The sequence below is a fragment of the Chelonia mydas genome, chromosome 10 (assembly GCF_015237465.2).
Source record: "Chelonia mydas isolate rCheMyd1 chromosome 10, rCheMyd1.pri.v2, whole genome shotgun sequence".
Lineage (NCBI taxonomy): Eukaryota > Metazoa > Chordata > Testudines > Cheloniidae > Chelonia > Chelonia mydas.
The window spans coordinates 68,918,604-68,937,290 of NC_051250.2; the positions used below are offsets into that span (position 1 = coordinate 68,918,604).

Here is an 18,687-nt window from a genome sequence, read left to right on the forward strand (position 1 = left end):
GGGCTCTGAGTTCAGTGTTCAAGTGGGACCATCATACCCTTCCCCTCTCCCCCAGCTGACATGAGAAAAGCCTGAGGTATGCCCAGTGATCACTGAAATCAAGTTCTCCATTTAAAAGGCTGATTTGGCAAGAGTCCTCACATTCAGCTCTGAGAATTATTTGGGAAAGAGAGGTCAGGTGGGAGATCTCTGGGCTCCATTGGAATTTCATCCTCAGAGATCTCCTGGCTAGGGAGCAGAGACTGAGGAACTGCCAATAGGACATGCCCACAGACGGCTGGAATTCAGTCAGCTCCAGAATGCACCCTACTGCTTTTGACATGGGCCAGAAACATTATGGGCATGTTAATGAACTGTCCTTGGGAAAGTCCCAAGGGGCAGCCATTTGGGAGTGAGGATCAAACCAGAATCGGCCTCATTTTACAGCAAGATCTTTGTGGGTCTTGGAGCGCTTGGTCAACGTAGCTGGTTGGGGAGTCTGACAACACAAGGAAAAGGAGGGCCCACCCCATCACAGCTAAAAACTGAAGCTTGGTGCATGGGAGAGGAAACCCACTGCAGCCCAAGTACATGAGAAACCAGGAGGCCCTTTTAGAAGTGAACAAGTCCGAGAGGGTTACCTTTGTCCAACTGAACAAAGCGGATGAAGAGGCACCATTATCCAGCCTACCCTGGGCCCAAAGCCTCCCTGAAGTCAGCCGAGTTACCCAAGCAGGGAATCTGGGCCTGTCCCCTCTTCATATTTCTACACATTTGGAAGAGGTTCCAAAGTCCTTTTTTTAGTGGATTGATTTCAGGTTCCAAAGGTTATTACTAAGAGCCTTCACCTGAGATCCCCAGGTACAAGCTGGCCCCGGGGCAGAGTGTATTTACCTTGATGATCTCTCTTTGTTCAGTTGCAGTTAGATTGCCTCCTGTGAGGAATGTTACTGCCTTGCCTTTGGCAATGAACATCATTAAAGGCTGCCTCTGTTCCAAGTCTATAGTTGTACCCCAGAGGCATTGTGCACCAAGGCTGGGATGTTTGGTAATTACTAACTTGGTGCCTGCACTGTAATGCTCCACAGCGAGAGGGAAGGGTTGCATCCACAGTTCACTCTCTCTGTGTTTGCACCAGGGTAATTTACAAATTCTAACCATATTTTAATTTAAAAAAAGAAACAAACACCACAGAGCAGCTGTGCATTGCTCATCCTCGCTGGCAGATACACAGCAGCCCAGCCAAGGCCTCAGGATGGGGTAGCGGTGGAGTGGGGGTGCTGTAGGTGAGGTGCATTGGTAGAGCTGTGCACGTGGGAACCTGTGCTGGACCAGCAAGGGGTGTGCAGGTCGGGGTGGAGCAGCAGCAGAGCTGTGTGGGGCGGGCTGCCCAGCACCTCTATGCACTCTGCTAGTTCTGTTCCCTGGCCCCAGCTCCTCACGCTTTCCTGACCAAATTCCCTCACAAATTCTAACAGCTAATGCATCTGTGAGCCCAAGGGCAGGGCTTGGGAGCAACCTGGTGATTGCCTTTACCCCTGGGCACCTGGGTGGGAGTAGGGATGAGCCAGAGCATGGAGGACACAAACATACCCAGGGCCCTTCCCTCTCTCCATCCCTCCCACCCAGCCCCCTTAGCCTCCATTCAGTGATCGCTGTCATGGAGCCATGTCTCTCTGCATTAGAGCACACAGAGGGAGTTTTTGCAGGAGCGGGGAGTGGCACTCTGCCCACTTCCTCTGCCCCCGACTCCGCTTTCCACGCTGCTGAACGCTAATGAGCAAGGCCCAGTTACACAATAAGAAGCTTTTATACTTCACTAATCGGCCCAAGATCCCACTGGCTCCCCCCTCTCTCCGCCCCCCTCCCCCGCCAGCCAAGAGGCCACTTGCTTTCCCCCTCCCACTCCTCATCTGCCTTTTGTATTTTTTAATGGGGTCTCTTGCCTGTTTTGAGCGGACTTAATTAAAAAGCCGCTGTGAGTGATGCCTTGTGACGGCCTAATCCCAACCTGGTGACTCTACAAAGCTTTCGCCTGGGTTTCCCCCTGCTCCACTCCGGCCCTGCTCACTCCCTCGCTGTCTGTGTCAGGTCTCCTCTCCACTGCCCCCCAACTGCACACGCTGACCCCTCCAGGACGGTTTGGCTTCTCTCAGCCCGGTAAGTATTCGGGACTCTGCGGCTCAGGCTCGTAGTAACAGAGATGTTAAACCAGGCCCCCTACTTGCTCCTGGGGGCCAACCCAGGATTGGTCCCTACAGCCAGTTCTCCAGGGCTTAGTCCAGTTGTAGTTTGAAATGCCCTGAGCAAGACGCTCCCCTTCCTTCCCTTCCCAGCCTGATAGACAATGGGCAGGGGGAAAGCTCTGTAATGGACTGAGTGGCTTTGATCTAAACAGCTCTAGAGAGACTGGCTTCACTGACAGGAGGGACTGGGGGTCCTACAGGATGGAGAGCCCCATGCAGTGCTGCTGCCAACCTGCCAGTCTCCCTCCTGCAGCAGAAGCTGCTCAGAGGAGCTTGGCGGAGACCTTCACGTTTGCAGCTCATCCTCCCTGTTGTGTGTTGACAAACAGCCGCCTTTAGTGGCTGCCCATTTGGGCTGCTCATTAGTGCTTGAGTTACCTGCAGCTGCTCCTGGGAGCTTTGGGAACAGGGCATTTGGGTTCTCAGGAGTGAAGATCTGTTTCTCCATTCAGAACTCTCCCTGCTGGTTCTTCCCAGCCCATATGATAGCCTCAGTAACACCACCTCTGGTCCCGCTGTGGAAATGGATCTGACTTTCCAAAAAAGGACTTGAATGTCAAGTCAAGCAGAAACATCAACCCACCTCCGGGAGGGAACAGGGAGCTGGGCAACAAGCATGATGAAAGGAGTCCTACTGTCTGTGGGTGGAAGTTGATCAAGGAGAATTATTTTCTGTCTGGTGCATTCAAACAGGATCCTTCACAGCTAGGATTTGGGCAATAAGGGGGAACAGATGCATCTGCCTGTCAGAGGATTGAGGAACCTCTACCTGAAAAAGTGGATCATGCATGGAAGAGATGCTATGTTTTTTTGCTGTCCAGTGGTTTGAGGTCCAAGAACAGAGCTGAGTGAAGGGCTCAGGATGGGAATAGCAGGAGGTTCAGCAGTTCAGGATCCAGGTGACTGGCAGCACTGTGTAGGGTACTCCAGAACAGAAATACCTGCTTGTCAATGGGGGATGAAATGATTCCTAGATAGAGGGGCAAGTTCTTCTCCCACTTATACTTGTGCAGCCCCAGCAAAGTCAAGAAGTAGGTCCATAGTTTGGAAAGCACTCTGGGTCCTTTGGGATTAAGAGCTTGATAGAATAGAACATATTGTTGCTCTTCATAAAACTTCAGGCAGGTCTCGAGAGCTGCTCTCACAACAAAAGCATGAACTCAAGATACCGCCTCAGATTACAGTAGGGGGTTCTGTGCTTTCCTCTTCATGTCCCTGCAAAGACTCTTGCGGACCAGCTGTAACCCTTGAATTAGAGAACAGGGAGCCATGGAGTCAAGTAGAGAATTAGAAGTGGGAAGGCACCTTTCTGGGAATTGTCCAACCCTACCAGGCAACGCTGGCAGCACAAGACATTAAACTGGCCATCCTGGAAAGACTCTTCTAGCTTTATGGAGGCACCACAGAGCTGCGTGAAACCTCCACCAGAAACCTCTCTCGGACAATCTGACTTTCTTCTTAGTGTATGCAAAACGTAGCTCAGGTGGATTCATCACCAAATTTGGTCCGCTGGTTGTATCATTAGCTTCCCCAGCCCAGGCCGAGTACTGACGGGGAGCAAGACATGAACGCTGATCCATGCCCCGTCTAACCTTCATCAGGTGCCTCTGGCTTAGAGTATTCCACAGCCAAAGTGACTCTCACCAGATCCTTTATGGACTGGTTGCCAGATGAAATTCTCAGCTGGCTCCGTGCACTGGTACCAGCCGTGCTGCACGGAATCCCTCCATCTGCTTCCTGACCACAATGGAACTAGGTGTTTCTGTCTTCCATGAATGAACAAGATAGAACCTAACTGACTGAGCTCAGGGGGTCTGTGGTGATGCCCACTGAGACCTCCTTATTGCTCAGAATACAGTTTGCCAAAACCCCAGATAGGGGCTGGGAGTCCTCAGCATCCCTGAAAAATCAGTCCCCGGGAGTCAGAATAAAGACACCCAAATTGCAAGGCTATTTTGGCAAACGTTAACCTTAATATTTATAAAACCGCTTGAGTTCCATGGACAGAAGGTGGCATTAATTATTATCTGAATTAAGTGAAGGGGAGGGTGGGCATCTGATGGCGAATCCCATTTACATCCCATCTCCAGACAAATTCTCCACCCCTTCTCCTGACTCCTGTAGAGCTGGAGAGCAGGTGGGGTGAGTTCAGGCCAGGGCACAGCTTCCTGGCTGGTGTTGGGGCAGGGGAAAGCTTTAGAAATGCTTCCCCAGCTAGTGTTAATGTGGGATTCTTCCTTATCTCTTTCAGTGTCCAGTGGACGATAAGGAAGCAGCATGTCTGCAATAGTGAGTACTTCCATTGTTCAGTTCTGCACCGTCCCCTCCCCTGCACTAACAGGGAACTCGGGCCAAGAACGGGCCATTGCCCTCCATTCACTCACAGAGCTGGGGAAAGCCAGCTGAGCTGTAAACATTCCTTTTCCACAGTGCCAGGCCCAGGTGATGTGCACAACAACCTCACTCCCCAGTTTCTCAGCCAGCTAGGTGCAGGGATATAAGGTTGGCAGTCAGGTTGGCTCAGCATTGATGTTAATGGGCACACACACACAAACTGATGCTATTCTGAATGGTCAGGGCAGTGATCTAGTGGCTTGCCATGCAGGTATTTACACGGTGTTCGCTGCACCAATCGTGAGCTCACACGCAATGGAAGCTATCGAAATATCTTAGTGCAGTAGAGTGCAACATCTAGCAGGCTGGAAAAGTCCCACGGGCTGGCATCCTGCTGCAATGACTGTGTGAGAACATGCTGTCTGCCTAGGTGCCTTCCAGGCCCATTTCTTCTCTTACTTTACAGCCTACAGTTCCAGCCATCAGGAAGCTCAGTTCCTTAGAATCATAGAATACCAGGGTTGGAAGGGATCTCAGGAGGTCATCTAGTCCAACCCCTGCTCAAAGCAGGACCAATCCCCAACTAAATCATCCAAGCCAGGGCTTTGTCAAGCCTGACCTTAAAAACCTCTAAGGAAGGAGATTCCACCACCTCCCTAGGTAACGCATTCCAGTGCTTCACCATCCTCCTAGTGAAAAAGTTTTTCCTAATATGCAACCTAAACCTCCCCCACTGCAACTTGAGACCACTACTCCTCGTTCTGTCATCTGCTACCACTGAGAACAGTCTAGATCCATCCTCTTTGGAACCCCCTTTCAGGTAGTTGAAAGCAGCTATCAAATCCCACCTCATTCTTCTCTTCCACAGACTAAACAATCCCAGTTCCCTCAGCCTCTCCTCATAAGTCATGTGTTCCAGTCCCCTAATCATTTTTGTTGCCCTCCGCGGAACGCTTTCCAATTTTTTCACATCCTTCTTGTAGTGTGGGGCCCAAAACTGGACACGGTACTCCAGATGAGGCCTCACCAATGTCGAATAGAGGGGAACGATCACGTCCCTCAATCTGCTGGCAATGCCCCTACTAATACATCCCAAAATGTCATTGGCCTTCTTGGCAACAAGGGCACACTGTTGACTCATATCCAGCTTCTCGTCCACTGTAACCCCTAGGTCCTTTTCTGCAGAACTGCTGCCTAGCCGTTCGGTCCCTAGTCTGTAGCGATGCATGGGATTCTTCTGTCCCAAGTGCAGGACTCTGCACTTGTCCTTGTTGAACCTCATCAGATTTCTTTTGGCCCAATCCTCTAATTTGTCTAGGTCCTTCGATATCCTATCCCTACCCTCCTCCCAGTTTAGTGTCATCTGCAAACTTGCTTAGGGTGCAATCCACGCCATCCCCCAGATCATTAATGAAGATATTGAAGAAAACTGGCCTCAGAACCGACCCTTGGGGCACTCCACTTGATACCAGCTGCCAAGTTGACATGGAGCGATTGATCAGTACCCTTTGAGCCCGACAATCTAGCCAGCTTTCTATCCACCTTATAGTCCATTCATGCAGCCCATATTTCTTTAACTTGCTAGCAAGAATACTGTGGGAGACCGTGTCAAAAGCTTTGCTAAAGTCAAGGAACAACACGTCCACTGCTTTCCCCTCATCCACAGAACCAGTTATCTCGTCATAGAAGGCAATTAGATTAGTCAGGCATGACTTGCCCTTGGTGAATCCATGCTGACTGTTCCTGATCACTTTCCTCTCCTCTAAGTGCTTCAGAATTGATTCCTTGAGGACCTGCTCCATGATTTTACCAGGGACTGAGGTGAGGCTGACTGGCCTGTAGTTCCCAGGATCCTCCTTCTTCCCTTTTTTAAAGATGGGCACTACATTAGCCTTTTTCCAGTCATCCGGGACCTCCCCTGATCGCCATGAGTTTTCAAAGATAATGGCCAACGGCTCTGCAATCACATCCGCCAACTCCTTTAGCACTCTCGGATGCAGCGCATCTGGCCCCATGGACTTTTGCTCGTCCAGCTTTTCTAAATAGTCCCTAACCACTTCTTTCTCCACAGAGGGCTGGTCACCTCCTCCCCATGCTGTGCTGCCCAGTGCAGTAGTCTGGGAGCTGACCTTGTTCATGAAGACAGAGGCAAAAAAAGCATTGAGTACATTAGCTTTTTCCACATTCTATGTCACTAGGTTGTCTCCCTCATTCAGTAAGGGGCCCACACTTTCCTTGACTTTCTTCTTGTTGCTAACATACCTGAAGAAACCCTTCTTGTTACTCGTAACATCTCTTGCTAGCTGCAACTCCAAGTGTGATTTGGCCTTCCTGATTTCACTCCTGCATGCCTGAGCAATATTTTTATACTCCTCCCTGGTCATTTGTCCAATCTTCCACTTCTTGTAAGCTTCTTTTTTGTGTTTAAGATCAGCAAGGATTTCACTGTTAAGCCAAGCTGGTCACCTGCCATATTTACTATTCTTTCTACACATCGGGATGGTTTGTCCCTGCAACCTCAATAAGGATTCTTTAAAATACAGCCAGTTCTCCTGGACTCCTTTCCCCTTCATGTTATTCTCCCAGGGGATCCTGCCCATCAGTTCCCTGAGGTTGTCAAAGTCTGTTTTTCTGAAGTCCAGGGTCCGTATTCTGCTGCTCTCCTTTCTTCCTTGTGTCAGGATCCTGAACTCGACCATCGCATGGTCACTGTCTCCCAGGTTCCCATCCACTTTTGCTTCCCCTACTAATTCTTCCCGGTTTGTGAGCAGCAGGTCAAGAAGAGCTCTGCCCCTACTTGGTTCCTCCAGCACTTGCACCAGGAAATTGTCCCCTATACTTTCCAAAAACTTCCTGGATTGTCTGTGCACTGCTGTATTTCTCTCCCAGCAGATATCAGGGTGATTGAAGTCTCCCATGAGAAACAGGGCCTGTGATCTAGTAACTTCTGTTAGTTGCCAGAAGAAAGTCTCGTCCACCTCATCCCCCTGGTCCGGTGGTCTATAGCAGACTCCCACCACGACATCACCCTTGTTGCTCACACTTCTAAACTTAATCCAGAGATTCTCAGGTTTTTCTGCAGTTTCATACAGGAGCTCTGAGCAGTCATACTGCTCTCATACATACAATGCAACTCCCCCACCTTTTCTGCCCTGCCTGTCCTTCCTGAACAGTTTATATCCATCCATGACAGTACTCCAGTCATGTGAGTTATCCCACCAAGTCTCTGTTATTCCAATCACATCATAATTCCTTGACTGTGCCAGGACTTCCAGTTCTCCCTGCTTGTTTCCCAGGCTACTTGCATTTGTGTATAGGCACTTGAGATAACTTACTGTTTGTCCTGCTTTCTTAGTATGAGGCAGGAGCCCTCCCCTCTCGCGCTCTCCTGCTCGTGCTTCCTCCTGGTATCCCACTTCCCCACTTACCTCAGGGCTTTGGTCTCCTTCCCCCGGTGAACTTGGTTTAAAGCCCTCCTCACTAGGTTAGCCACCCTGCTTGCGAAGATGCTCTTCCCTCTCTTCATTAGGTGGAGCCCATCTCTGCCTAGCACTCCTCCTTCTTGGAACACCATCCCATGGTCAAAGAATCCAAAGCCTTCTCTCCGACACCACCTGTGTAGCCATTCGTTGACTTCCACGATTGGACGGTCTCTACCTAGGCCTTTTCCTTCCACGGGTAGGATGGACAAGAACACCACTTGCGCCTCAAACTCCTTTATCCTTCTTCCCACAGCCACGTAGTCTGCAGTGATCCGCTCAAGGTCATTCTTAGCAGTATCATTGGTGCCCACATGGAGAAGCAGGAAGGGGTAGCGATCCGAGGGCTTGATGAGTCTTGGCAGTCTCTCCGTCACATCGTGAATCCTAGCTCCTGGCAAGCAGCAGACTTCCCGGTTTTCCTGGTCGGGGTGGCAGATAGATCACTCAGTCCCCCTGAGGAGAGAGTCCCCGACCACCACCACTCGCCTCCTTCTCTTGGGAGCGGTGGTCATAGAACCCCCATCCCTAGGACAGTGCATCTCATGCCTTCCAATCGGCGGAGTTTCCTTCTGTTCCCTTCCCTCAGATGTATCATCTAGTCCACTCTCCGCATTAGTACCTGTGGAGAGAACATGAAAACGGTTGCTTACCTGTATCTGCGTTGCTGGTACATGGACACTCCCCTTTCTTCTTCTGGAGGTCACACACTGCCAAATTCCTTCCCCTGCTTCCCTCCAATCCTATTCGCTTCTCCCATCCTCCTGCCTTCCTCTCCCCCACACTTCCTGGGTGTCACCCGCACCTTCTGTTTCCTGAGCTAACAGTCAGACCCCCACCCCCATTCTCCATAGAGCTGGAAGAGGACAGAAGGGGACACTTTTGGGTGGCAGCACTACCAAGTCTCTCATAGCTGGCCATGTGTGTTCTCTGAGCAGCTCCTGTGGCTCATGGTGAGACAGCAAGGACCACGTTTCCTCAGGGTTTCCTCAAAGGCACCCACAAAAATCGCACCATGCCATTTGCCCGGGTGATCGCATGTGTTAATGGGGGATTTGTGTGCACAGAGTAAAGGCATTTGCCAACCTCATGAGCTTGAAGGCGTCTTTCAAATATAAACTAGATTTATTCCGTCAGCCCATGATAAGTGCAGGAGCCAAAACACAATGGCAGAGGGAACCTTCTCCCTGTCAAACCCTGACACAGGTCCCATTGCAACCTCTTTCCCCATATAAACCAGAACCGAGACCTGACACTTCTTACAGTCTGAGGGAGCCGTCCCCCTGCTGACCCCAACACAGACCCCATTACCTCCCCCAGCCTGAGGGAGCCCTCCCCTTGCTGACCCCAACACGGACCCCATTACCTCCCCCAGCCCAAGGGAGCCCCCCCGCGACTCCCAGGGCGACCCTGTTACTTTTGCTGGATAAGTCAGCGCAGGGAGCTGGCATCTCAGGTGTTGCCGTGGGCACAGTAGGCATCTCTGCTCTCAGGGCTCACTGCATGAACAGCCCCAGCCTGGGCCTGGCGAGCCTGGCAATGTCTTCTCATCGAGCTGTGGTTTTGGTCCCAGACTGGAACGTTCCGGATCGTCTCCGAGGAGGAGCAAGCCCTTCGCACCAAACTCGAGCGACTCACCACTAAGGACCATGGCCCCATCTTTGGAAAGTGTGACAAAGTCCCCCCACACACCATTCAGAAGGTGAGAGCCACAGCATGGGAGAAGGGGCAGGAAAGCCAGGCCCACGGGGAGGTCACATACCAGGGGGTGGGGAGCAAGTGAGGGGGCAGGAGGTACCAAGGAGATGGGAACAGGAAGGATTCTCCTTTGAACCATCTGAGGCTGAGCCTCTGCCTCTGCTCATCGTCCACTGCTACCTATCAATGTTCCCAGCCTCACATTGCTTCCATTACTCAGACAAGACCCTAGTCATTCCCCACCTCCACGAGGCTGCTGACCATGCTGGCCACTAGATGCCACTGAGCACCCAGCCGGGGCAGAGTGCCTTTCTCTGGCTGGCTGGGCTGTATACAATATATTTGCATGGCTGCCTCTTCCTCTGGGGTTTGTACCCCACCCCCTGCCACTCGGCTGCCTGCTAATGAGGCTCCTCAGGCTCCTTGCCAGGAGCCCCCAGGGAGAGATGGTTGTCTGGGGAGGAGCTTTAACCCCATCCCTGCCAGGGGATACATGCAACCCCTTTGCAGTGTTTCTGGGGGTGTGTGAACAGGCTGCCCCCCACAAATGAACCCATCGGATAGTGAGAGAGGAGGGGACAAGTGTATGGGGGAGGCAGGTGGCTAAGTCTCAGCCACAAGGAGGCAGAGGGGAGGTATAATAGAGGAAGGGGATAAGGCTTAGTTGTGGGGTGTAGGATGTGTCCCCTCCAGCAGAGTGAGGAAGGGGATTAATCTGCTCTGACCTCAGAGGAAATCTCTCCAATGGATCCTTTGTCTGAGGGAGCAGGTCTGGAAGCTTCCTCACAGGAGCCTCATTTAAGGATGAGAGATGGACACCAAGCCCCTACAGTGACACTGGCACAGCTGCCCTCCTCCATAATCTGGGTCTCGAGGAGTGATGTGGCCAACAGCTCACAGGCCAACTCACAGAGAACAGGCCAGGCGATGACATGGAATCTGCCAAGCAAGGCAGAGACACTGTCCCAAATCCTCCATCCCAGAGCAGAGCCAAGGTCTGCCGGACTGGAGAGCAACACTGCTCTAACCAGCACAGGGTCACACAGGCAAATGGGGAGCAGACGTCTTTGCGCAATCTGATAATACTCAAGAAAGGCGAGTAATGAGAGCAGGGGGGTGTGGGGGGGTACAAGGCAGGCTGGAGGGGAATCAGCAGGGCGGGGTGGAATCCCAAGACTGGGACAGCAGAGATGTGGGGCTGCGAAGGTGCTTTAAGGCAGGACTGAGGTGCCATGGAAACCCGTTTGGCTAGATTAGGTGAATCAGAAGGGCATTCAAAGAGCAGCGAGAGGAGGGTCTGCACAGCCCGACTCTGCTCTGCCTGGCTGCGGCCAGTTATCCATTTCATGAGCAGTATCTTAGCCCCTCACTAATGTCAAACCTAAAACCGCCTCTTGGTGCTCAGGCATCTGAAGCTAACTCCTCTTGCAGCTGCTACTAATGCAGGTGATGAGTCAGTCCCTCATGGGAGGCTTGGAGGCCAGGGCCCTGACAGAGCCCCTGGGCCTAGGGTGACTGCACAGGCTGGTAGGCCTGGTCTCTCCTGCAGCGGAAGCAGGAGAGTCTGGGGGCCAGTAAAGCAGCAGTAAATGGCACATGAAGTCTTCAGCAGGGGCCTGCGCTACGGGGGCAGGAGGCCCTGTGTTCTGGCCGTGCAGTCATGGGTCCGGGAGCCTCGCTCCCTCTAAGCAGTGCTACTGCTGCATCAGGCGCCTGTCTCCTTCCACCCTGCCCTAGGCAAAGGACGAGCTGAATGAGACAGAGGAGAAGCGGGAGTTGGCTGTGAAGGAGCTCCGGGAGCTGGTGCGTGAGAGAGGCAGTGGGGGCGAGGAGGCGTGCAAGGCGGTGGCGGAGAAGGTGACAGGAAAGGATGACTCCTTCTTTCTTCGCTTCATCCGCGCCCGCAAGTTCGACGTCAACAGAGCTTATGACCTACTGAAAGGTGGAGCGCTCCCTTCCTCTCCACTAACCTTCCCTAGTCCCCAAGCTGGGGGCAAGGGCACCCCCCGCTCATGTGGGCAGATCCATATCCCCCTTCCATCAACAGTAGCCCATGTCCCACCCCAGGCCTGCTGTCAAGTAAGACATAGGGCTCCATGCAGCATCCATCCCCAGCGTCTTACACCCTGCGGAGTGGAGCTGATGTCCCCATTTGCCCCAGTGTATCCGGCTGCTGCCAGGGTCCAGGTGTAAGAATGATGTAAGGGGAGAAGATAAGAGGTGGGCGAAAGGACTGGAGGTTGTGGGGTAAGCAGATGATGCCAGAGGGGCAGGTGAGGCCAGTGTGGGGCAGGCAGGAGCAGTGAGGTGCTCAGCTCCTCTGGGAGCTCTTGCCCTAGGTTTCCAACAGGCAGTGACAACTGAAGCATCTCTGTGTGCTGACCTGCCGAGACAGGTTGGGGTGGAGGGAAGGGGGAGATGGAAAGGTGGCCCCAGACTGAGGTGGCCACAAAGGCCTTGGCTCTGGCTCCAGGCTCCTTTGTTTCTGTGTCTGGGATAACGAGGCCGTAATTAGTGGCAGTGGAGTGGAAGATAAGCAGAAGCCGCTGGCAAGGGAGGCACTTTGTCCATTGGCATTTTCCCAGGGCGAGTTTCCTCATTTCATGCCTGACAGTCTTTAATGGCTACAGGATGCCAGGAAAAGTGGGGCTGGGGGCGGGGCTGGCTATGGGAGGGTGCAGCGAGTCACCCAGCAGCGGAGGAATGAAACAACCTACACCATCAAAATCACTGATCAGGCTCCCGAGACTGAGGAGGGACATGGGGGTGTCAGCTGGGGCTCTCGAGATGAGGAGGGGTAATATGCTGCCAGGGAAGGACAACTGTGGCTCCCAGCTGGGGAGAGCTGTGATGTGTCAGGCTGGAGCAGGTTTTTAGCTGTGCTGGTCTCAAACCGGGTACCTTCAAGATCCTTGGGTACCAAGCAGGAAAGAAGGGTAACGTTCTGTGCTGGGTGGTACTTCTGAATCTCATCTGAGTGGAGTGTGGCACTGCCCTGACTGCAGCTAGTAGATTCCCCTTTGCCCTGTGGAGTACCATTCACTTGTGCAGCGAGTTTAGGGTGCTCCAACCTCTTGTGGCTGACATGAACCAGGCCTGACTGGAGCTCTGGGCGTGGGCCTTTGTGCAGTCCAAAACCACACCTTATTCTGCATTGGGAACACACAAGATCCAGCAGCAGCTAGAACCAGACTCCTTGGCCCTTCACTCATCGCAGTGCAAGCTGCTTGCGGGTAGGGCCCGGTCCCGGCGCTGACATTGGGAAGGGAATTTGTTCTCATCCCGGACCTTGGCATACACTCTCTCTCTTGCTGACTCCAGGCTATGTAAACTTCCGCCAGCAGTATCCAGAGCTCTTTGATAACCTGACGCCCGAGGCCGTGCGCAGCACCATCGAGGCTGGCTACCCCGGCATCCTGGCCAGCAGGGACAAATACGGCCGAGTGGTGATGCTCTTCAACATTGAGAACTGGGACTACGAAGAGATCACTTTTGACGAGGTCAGCTCAGCTGTGCTGCTCGGACATGTCAGAGCTCCACTCCCCATGCGCTCCCAGGGGTATCCGATCCCGGGCTCCTCTTTCCCTCAGTTAGAGCAGGGGGTCCCACCCCTCCCATTCTGGGGATCAAGGTCTAAGCAAAGCTATTTCCCCCAGGCTTGATGTTACTAAGTAATATCTCTGCTTGCATGGCTAGAGCATGTTCCAGCCCAAGGGAACCCTGAACACGCTCCACAGGCCATAAGAAGCAGGTGTCACAGTGCTAACAACACTTAGAATTCAGATGGCACGTTTCATCAGCAGAACTCGGAGTACTTTACAAAGCAAGGTCACTATTGCTATCCCTATTATACAGAGAGGGGAAGGGACCTGCCCAAACACACTCAGCAGGTGAGACGAGTCTGCACTGTGTAACTTACACGTTCTCTTGACCCATCTTGATTCATATGGTACCCAATTGTATTTATGGGAATCGCTCATGTAGCACTGAAATGCACCAGCCTCTAGGGTGGAATAGGGCAGCTGTTTAACAGCACACAGCAACACCGCATAATGTGGATAAGAAGTGAGGCAGAAACCTGGAGAATTCAGGCAGGCAGAATATCATTGGCAGAGCTGGAACTTGAACAGGATGTTGGGGATAACACTCCGATTCTGGGGAAATATGCTAGGGGATCCATAATGGCTGGACCTGGCCAGGCCCTTGCACTTGCATGTTAATGACCTCTGTCTCTCTTCCTCTGGCTCAGATTCTTCGCGCATATTGCGTTATCTTAGAGAAGCTGCTGGAGAACGAAGAGACCCAGATCAACGGACTCTGCATCATTGAGAACTTCAAGGGCTTCACCATGCAGCAGGCGTCTGGCATCAAACCCTCCGAACTCAAGAAGATGGTGGATATGCTGCAGGTGAAGCTATCCCTCTGCTACCCCCATGTAGGCAACAAGAGGGGGATACAGGCTTAGGTTGCCCATCGGAGATGGGTCTCAAAGCAGTGGCAAATGAACCCTGTGGAATCTGCAGGGCCATGAGGCGTTCACCTGGCCCAGGGAGGGGATAAGCCAAGGATAGCAGCACTAAGGTATTTTAGGTATAGAAAATGCCTTTATGTAGATATGGATCTTACTAGTACAGTTGTGCCTACTGGAGCTCTCATCATTCAGTACTGGCTCCCTGCAGGGACTACACTGGGCAGCCAAGACTCGCTGGCTGATGCAAACATCCTTGCTGAAAGCAGCACATTGCAGAGGGAGTCTGAAGCCAGAAATGGTACCCTAGTCATGGGTTCATTAGAAGTTCATAATTCCTGTGAAGATGCAGCTCCACCTAGCAGACGTGGCATTCCCTGGGCTGCTCTTTGCCCTGCTTGGCAGCGCAAGCGTGGTTGGCATCATTCCGCAAGACCATCTTCTCAGCCCTCAGCCCCACCAAAAAGTTATTTCTGAAAGTGAAGTCACCATCCCCTACCGTGTTCGCTGGCTGATGTCCTGTCCCATGCACAAGGTCCACCCCCACCATTCTCCCCAGTGAGATACTAGTTGGGCCGGACAAAGATTCACACCCAGAATTTGGCTGATCCTGTGCTCTTGGAATAAGACCAAAGAGAGGGGGTTCCGGCAGCTCCCGCCAGGAGAACTAGATTGTAGGGAGGTATTTCTCCTGTGGACCTTGAGGTGCTACTGCTGCCTAGCAACGCCTTAGCACACAATTGGCTTTGCACGGTGGCAGAAGAGGATGCACAGCCCTCAGTAGTAGGGTAACACAAAAGGGCCCTCAAGATGGTTGCAAGAAGTGGGGTTTTAACAGGGAATGGGGTGATGGGAAAAGGAGGAGAGGAGGAAAGAAATAGCCCATCTCCGGTGACTTTTTCCACCTATGCCACGGCTGCCTTGCCCCGCCTGCATTCTGCTTTCTTGGCATGCCCACGCTGCCCATGTAACACTCTTTGTATGGGTTTGGGATCTGTAGGACTCCTTCCCAGCTCGATTCAAGGCTATTCACTTCATCCACCAGCCTTGGTATTTCACCACCACCTACAACGTGGTCAAACCTTTCCTGAAGAGCAAACTCCTGGAGAGGGTGAGTGTGGGGGAAGGGCCAGCATGAACTGTCCTTGCAGATGCAGAGAGGGGTGGGACCAGGGAACACAAAGGCTCTGACCCAAATCAGGACAAAGCAAAGAAAACCCAAGGGATAAAGTGATGTCTTTTGCTTCTCTGCCTAATGGCTTCTCTGCTCCTGGGTGGACTCTGCTGATGCCAGTCTGCCAGACAATGAGAGAAACGCAGTCAATGGCTAAATGGATAAACATGCTCAAACCTGGTTTATCGACCTCCCATTGAGCTGTAGTGTTGCCCGTAGTTAGGGTTTTACTGAGCTCTTCCCAGCAATGCCAGGGTGCAGGACTGGCAGGTATGCACGGACAGGGCCCTGTAGGAAAATGGGTCGAACACAGAGGGGTGTATGAAGTGGTGGGGGCACCTGCTCACTGCATTTGGCTCACCATGCCCAGGTGGATGACAGTGCTAAGATCACCCCCGCTGCTGTTTCATTTGGGGACCAGCTGGGAAGATAAGCTTGCAGTGCCCCTCAAGGAAGAGCTGTTTGGGCGGCTCATGGTTAGTCTGCTGAGGGCCTACGCCAGCCATCCAACTGGCATCATCTGGCTTCCTCAGGACTGGGGCATGCTGTCGAGGAGGATGTGCTCCCCTCTGTGTGTCTGAAAGCCCCTGTGCTCGTGGCTGTGCTCAGCTCTGTGTCCCTCCTTCCCATCTCACTCCAGGTCTTTGTGCATGGGGAGGAGCTGGAGTCCTTCTACCAGGAGATCGATGCTGACATCCTGCCAGCAGATTTTGGTGGTAACCTGCCCAAATATGATGGCAAAGCCATTGCTGAGAAGCTTTTCGGGCCTCAGATCGAAGCTGAAGACACGGCTCTATAAAGCAGATCCCCTCCCTGCTTCCCTATACAATAGGACTAGAGGTGGCCCTTTAACCACCCCCTTACTGTAGCATTGATCACATGACCACTTGTGATGATAAACTCTGGGTGCGTACCTCCACGCATGCTCTTTACCCGTCCAAACTCCCACAAGGCAGCAGGGCCTGCTGCCCTGAGTCTTGGGAAGGATCTTCTCTCTCCAGTTGTCCATCAGGGAAAGCAACCCATAAATGGCCTGCTCCATAGTACGCCCTGAAACTGCTAGGAGAGGATAGAGCAGCAACTGAATGGGGAAAGAGAGGGTCAGGCTGCTTGGAAGAGGCAATCAGAACTACCACTGCTTAACCCCTCCCCACACCTGAACACTGGACCATGGCTGCTCCCCTGCTAGCCTCCAGCCTGGGTAGTGTAGTAGTTGCAAAGTGCCTGCCTTTCCTTGTGCTTGCTGGCCTGGCTTGTGAGGGTGAGAGGCAGTGGGAAAGCAGATCTCTAAGGCCAGTATTTGCCCATCCAAAGCAGCGTACTTGGAGGCCTTGCTAGTGACAGGTGGCTACAGCTGAGGAAGGGAAGCAGTGTGGGGGGAAAGCAGTAGGACAGGCCCTGGTAGTGGAGAGAGAGAGCGCCGAGCATCACGTGCAACTGTGTGGATGACACAGCCAGAGTCCATCATCGCAGGAGAGCCCCAAGAGGTGCTGTTTGAAATCTGTACACAGAGAAATAAAGTGCTCAACAGCTGGGATGCTTTGGGTCCCTTTGCATTGGAGGGGCAGGGACTGCACATAAATGGGCCGAGGAGTGTCACTGATGGCCAGGAAGAGGCTAGATGCCCTGGTGTTTCTAAGGGTTAGTGAAAGGTTGTGCCCAGGAGGAGAGGATGCAGATAGCACTCCACCTTCCTCCAATGATGCCAGGAGAGCTGGGGCAGCAGAAGGGACACAGGCTGCATCAGGAACAGCCAGTGGAGCGTCCTTGATGCTAGCACCCCCACCAGTGGTGCTGACAGCCCTTCTCACTGGAGAGGCCAAGGCTGGAATGTGCCATGGAGCCCGAGTTCCCTATTCTCCCTTCTCCAGCAGACTACTAAGAGTCTTAATCATGGGCCCTTTGACTTCATTGGTCTCCAGGCAACAAGCACAAGAGGAGCCCGAAGAGAGTCATGGCTTGGAGAAAAGCTAGTTTCTCTCTGTCCAAAGGCTTCATAGTCACCCTCTAACAGTTAAGCTGTGGCTATAGCCCAATCCCTCTTTCCTTCCCTCCTCCCATTCTCAGCTCTCCAGCTACACACCAGTACCCTTAATTTGCAGGGGCCCATCTGAAATGGTTAGAGATGGAGGATGCCGACAAGGGGTCCATTCATCAGGGCACTGGCTCAGACTCAAACCAAACAGGATGTCTGCTCTGAAGCTGCAGGGAGGATGGGGCCTGTCTGAACAGGGAGGGCTGGGGCACATCAGCCTTCCCCAGCAACAGTACCCATTCACCCGGCACATCTGTGCATACAAGCTCCAGACCTGCCCCAGAATCAGCATCAGGCAGGATTCCTGAGGAGGTGATGGGGCAGTGGTCAACTGACTTGGGGGTTCTGTATTACTTTACTGATACCCGGTTTGCACTACAGGATCACGCCTGCTAGGGTTTAGTACAGCCCAAAACTCTGCTGGGGCAGCCAGGAGCAGGCAGGTAAGAAGCCACTACTCCCCTTTCAATTTGCGTCAGCCAGTTCATTGTGGGGATTGGTATCTGCAGCAATCTCAAAGACATTGTGCCACATGGTCATACAGCCAGCAACCTGTGGCAGAGCACAAGCTAGTCCAAGCCAGTGATGCTGCAACATGGGCCCCTTGCAGGGGGTGGGAAGGTGTTTCCCCACAAAGCAGGTACAGAGCTCATAACATGCCCATCAGCAGAGGATTCAAGGGCCTGAAGGTAGCAAGTCTTTTGGCACTTAGCTAGGATGCCGCCCCCATTTTAAGGCCTCTCGACATTTAGGGCTGTTCACATCTACTTTCAGTTGAATGACTAGATTACCTCGTAAACCTCAGTGCAGCAAAGGGAAACAATCAGACGTAGGCTGGGATTAAGCCAGTGCCTCAGCAGAGAAAGAACTGGCACTGGACTCAAACGGGTCAGTGCATTGCTCTCAGAGGAGCTCTGCCCAAAGCAAGAAAGAATTTGAGCTGTAGCAGACACTGTCAGCGAGAGCAATTGTTGACGAGTTTAGAGGTTCTCACTCAATAGAGGGCACGACACTCCTCTTCCGGCCAAATATAATTCATTTTACATGGGGGCATCTAAATCCTAGTCAAGAGGCAGGCAATGAGGGCACTTCCCCACCCCTCTTGTCACTTACACACCATGCAAGACATTTTGGAGACCTGCTGCACAGCCAGGAGCCTGTTGCAGGGGAAATGAAACAGGATCAACTAGCCACCGTGGCCTGAGTGAAGGAAACACACAGGAAGGCATTTTGTGCCGACAAATGAAGGGGGCTCTGGCTGGTTTTGGCTGTGC

The 18,687-nt window shown here is 52.6% G+C and overlaps 2 protein-coding genes across 2 annotated transcripts in view; one reads left to right on the plus strand and one right to left on the minus strand.

The window, feature by feature from the left end:
• ABHD2 (abhydrolase domain containing 2, acylglycerol lipase) overlaps nucleotides 1-18,687 on the minus strand; it is an 87,272-nt gene that overhangs the window by 6,232 nt on the left and 62,353 nt on the right. The gene's annotated exons all lie outside the window — the stretch shown is intronic.
• Nucleotides 1,902-16,910, plus strand: RLBP1 (retinaldehyde binding protein 1). The gene is made up of 8 exons (XM_007060351.3): nucleotides 1,902-2,139; nucleotides 4,477-4,514; nucleotides 9,612-9,740; nucleotides 11,474-11,678; nucleotides 13,058-13,236; nucleotides 13,986-14,144; nucleotides 15,205-15,315; nucleotides 16,019-16,910. Exons 2-8 carry the CDS (start codon nucleotides 4,503-4,505, stop codon nucleotides 16,175-16,177), a joined length of 954 nt encoding a protein of 317 aa, XP_007060413.2. The 5' UTR covers nucleotides 1,902-2,139; nucleotides 4,477-4,502; the 3' UTR covers nucleotides 16,178-16,910.